This window comes from Tasmannia lanceolata, unplaced genomic scaffold (genome assembly GCF_043159265.1).
Source record: "Tasmannia lanceolata isolate RefF3 unplaced genomic scaffold, GAP_Taslan_0.1 ptg000015l, whole genome shotgun sequence".
In the NCBI taxonomy this organism is placed as follows: Eukaryota; Viridiplantae; Streptophyta; class Magnoliopsida; order Canellales; family Winteraceae; genus Tasmannia; species Tasmannia lanceolata.
Window position 1 is genome coordinate 11,896,146 of NW_027518692.1, and position 3,246 is coordinate 11,899,391.

The 3,246-nt window shown below is 40.8% G+C and overlaps 1 protein-coding gene across 1 annotated transcript; it reads right to left on the bottom strand.

Moving 5' to 3' along the window:
- Positions 1 to 650: 650 nt before the first annotated feature.
- Positions 651 to 2,903, bottom strand: LOC143846809 (hypothetical protein At1g04090-like). Its single transcript, XM_077355377.1, has 2 exons — positions 2,485 to 2,903; positions 651 to 2,322 (listed from the first exon to the last, which is right to left on the bottom strand). Exons 1-2 carry the CDS (start codon positions 2,666 to 2,668, stop codon positions 776 to 778), a joined length of 1,731 nt encoding a protein of 576 aa, XP_077211492.1. The 5' UTR covers positions 2,669 to 2,903; the 3' UTR covers positions 651 to 775.
- Between the last annotated feature and the right edge of the window lie 343 nt (positions 2,904 to 3,246).

A 3,246-nucleotide genomic window follows, 5' to 3' on the forward strand; every position in this document is an offset into this window, starting at 1 on the left:
TTAAAAAAAAATTAGAAATAGTTTTTTACTAGAAAACCTCATTCTCAGTGATAGTTTCTAAATCTTTTTTCATTTTTAATTCCAGTATCTCTGACACAGATTCTCAATGAGAACTTTGAAACTCTGTTGAGAGACATTATATCAGCTACAGAACTTTTTATCAATTCCATACCTATCAAATCTAATGGAAGCTTTGCATGAATAAGAGACATGAGATACTTTAGCTGATTACTGTAGCCCTCCCAGAGAGAATTTTATGAAATTTACATAAGGGTCTCATTAATTGAGCACCAATTAATCATGTGAGCTTTTAAGTAGCCGAATGTAACGTAGAATTCAAAGCTGCTTATGTGTAATTGTCCATGGCATTGTAGGCCTTCCACACCTGATTTCAGAAAGGGGAGCACTCTGCTTCCAGATAAGATGTCAAGCTGTTTCAAACACAAATTTCTTGCAAGTACAGTCCTTATATTCATTAGTTATCCGGTTTTGTATGTAAAAAAATCAATTTGTTGAGATTATGGGTCCACTACTAGTACAGCCACTAATGCAGCTTGAAAGATTTCAGTCTATGAATTTCAGCAAAAAGTAAAATTGAAAGAAGAATAAGTACAAGGGAGCACCTGTTCCTCTAACCAAATAACCAGATATAACTCACAACTCAAAATTTTTACTATTAAGAAGCGTGGAAAAGTTTTAATTTAAATCAACTATGAATTAATTTATACAATCTAAAGTACATATATACCCATCCATCTCTTTGCTAACAAAGGGCTTAAATTTCATCCCCATTCCAATTGTTCTTCACTTTGGGGCCAGTAGGCCCTTCCTCCCCAAGTATTTCTTTTGGAAGCCCATTCACCAAACGTTCCAATGCAGACTTAAGCTTCCCAGGCAGCAATCTCTCCACCTTTTGTATCTCGGCCGCAGTGTCATACGTGATCTTCGGACCCCATTCCCTCATATAGTCGAGCCATGGTGGTCCGACTACTGAACCCAAGTGTTCGGCCGCAACCAGTTCAAACCTCACCCCTGTATCCATATTAAATTTGCCTTTTCCAGTATCATTTCTTATGCCTATATTGTTACTCCCTTGTAGAACAAGCCCTGCCTTTGAATAGAAAGCATGACCATGCAATGAAGCATATGTTACAGCCTTGTTCCCTCCTTGGAACTCTAGCTCAGAGGCATCCATCCATCTTCCATTGCTATGCTCTGAGAAGTAAACTTTCCATAGCTCCCCAGTGAAATTACTTATCCTCAATGTCACATGTTCCCAGTCACCAACATGTTCACCAATCTTCCCTAGTGGTACATTCACAAACTCTACCTTAGCCCTCGCCGGCCCGTTAAATGGATAGAAAACCCATATAGCTATATCAGTAAAGGTCGCACCTAGCATTGGTTTCACGTGTAAATAACAACCTGAGCTTTGCAATTCACCTCTCTTTACCTTCTCTTTGGCTCCCTCATCGGCCGGAAGGTCCAACCAATAAGCACCATCATCCGTACCACCTTGGGGAAGGTTCGACCCCGTCGGGTCGATCGGAGTTGGGGTTGGGTCTCCTTGTTTGTAAAGCAGAGCCCCATTGGTGAAGAACCAGCTCACTGAAGAGGGGAGGTAAGGCTCATCAGGATGGAAGTAGATCGATGGAGAGTAAGCTTGCATTAGAGCCTCAATTTGGCTAAGGTTAGGCATAGAAGTAAAGTTAGAAGCCTTATTTTTCAAACAAGCTAAGGGCAAAGGTGAAGCAACCCCATTTACTTGAGCTATAAATGTGCCTATAGGAACACCAAGAGCTTGAGTACTCCTGCTGATGGGTCTTGAACTATAGACACTAAAGCCACTTGAACTATTCGCGTTAACGGTTTCCCACATCAACATGTCGTTCTCGCAAGTGTCGGTGAGGTCCGAACGAACACATCGGATCTCATTGAGAGATGGTTTCTCCGGCGAGTTCGTGACAACATGACCTGTTGCTACATAACCTTGTGGGGTTTTTGGTAGCCAAATATAGCCATAACCATCTTGCTTAATTTTCAGAGACTCACTACTCCAAACAAGTGTATAGTCTATCGGATTTGTGAGCAATCCGGTGTCGTCACTTTTCCCTGCGAGAACCCACCCATGAAGAGGCTTGTTGTTCGGTTGACAATAGCAACCTAGCATGAAGAATCCGATGGGTGGTTGTGAAGGTTTGAAAAAAGTGGCACCAAGGTTATCTTGACCCCCCTCATGCGTAGCCCAAACCTTAGTAAAAGTAGAGATCTGACACACCTCTAGTCCTCCTAGATTTATACTTCCTTTTCCAAATCCCTCACCTGTGGGATTCAAGAAAAAGCAAACATTCATACAAATGAGAATGATGAAATGACAAAAAGAAAGAAACCCATGTAGAAAATTACAAACAAAGATGAAAATGAATGAAGGAAAGAAACCCCATGTAGAAAATAACAAATTAAGGATAGTGTTAGAAATCACACCTGGTGGCCAAGATGGTAATGGAGATGGCAGGCTGAAATTTGTCTCAATGGGCAAACCCTCTCTTTTCCTGGAGATAGAACTTGCACTAGGAGAGAGAGGAATGCAATTTCCCATGGTTGGAGAGATGTTTGATAACTCTTTCAATGGAGTCAAATTGGAATTAAATATATGGTTGTGAAGCATATTCTTTTTATGTAGGGAGGAATCTCTTCATGTGCCCAAATTGACTCCATCTGATAGAGAAATGAACAAAATAGTCTGTCTTTGATTTGTTTATCCATAGAAATAAGAAAGGTGGTTTGTTATAACGTGTAAGGAATCATATTTAATAGAGAGTTTTTCAAGCCTGCTAATAACGTCCCTTCTAGTGCAAGTTTGTTAGGAATCGACTTTGGGGAAAGGCAAAGTTGTCCATGGGAACATCCTCAAAGCCTAATAGCAAGTGCCAAACACTTGTAATCTGATCAATTGTTGGAGCAGATCACAGTGGGCCCAGCAGTGGATGGGCCAAGACACGCACCAATCCGACAATCCCAACCAATTTATCGATGGCCCCACGAAGAAAATATGACAGAAAATCCTTAGATTCTTCCAATTATCTGTTTGAGGGCCACTTATTGAATTGTTACAATCAAGGAGTAAGGAACATCCGATAAATGTGGGCCAATAGACACAGAGTGGACTTTCACCCACTGGATCAATGGACACTATCACTGGATCAATCCTAACAGTGACCGTTAGAATATCTTTTTTCTGTATTT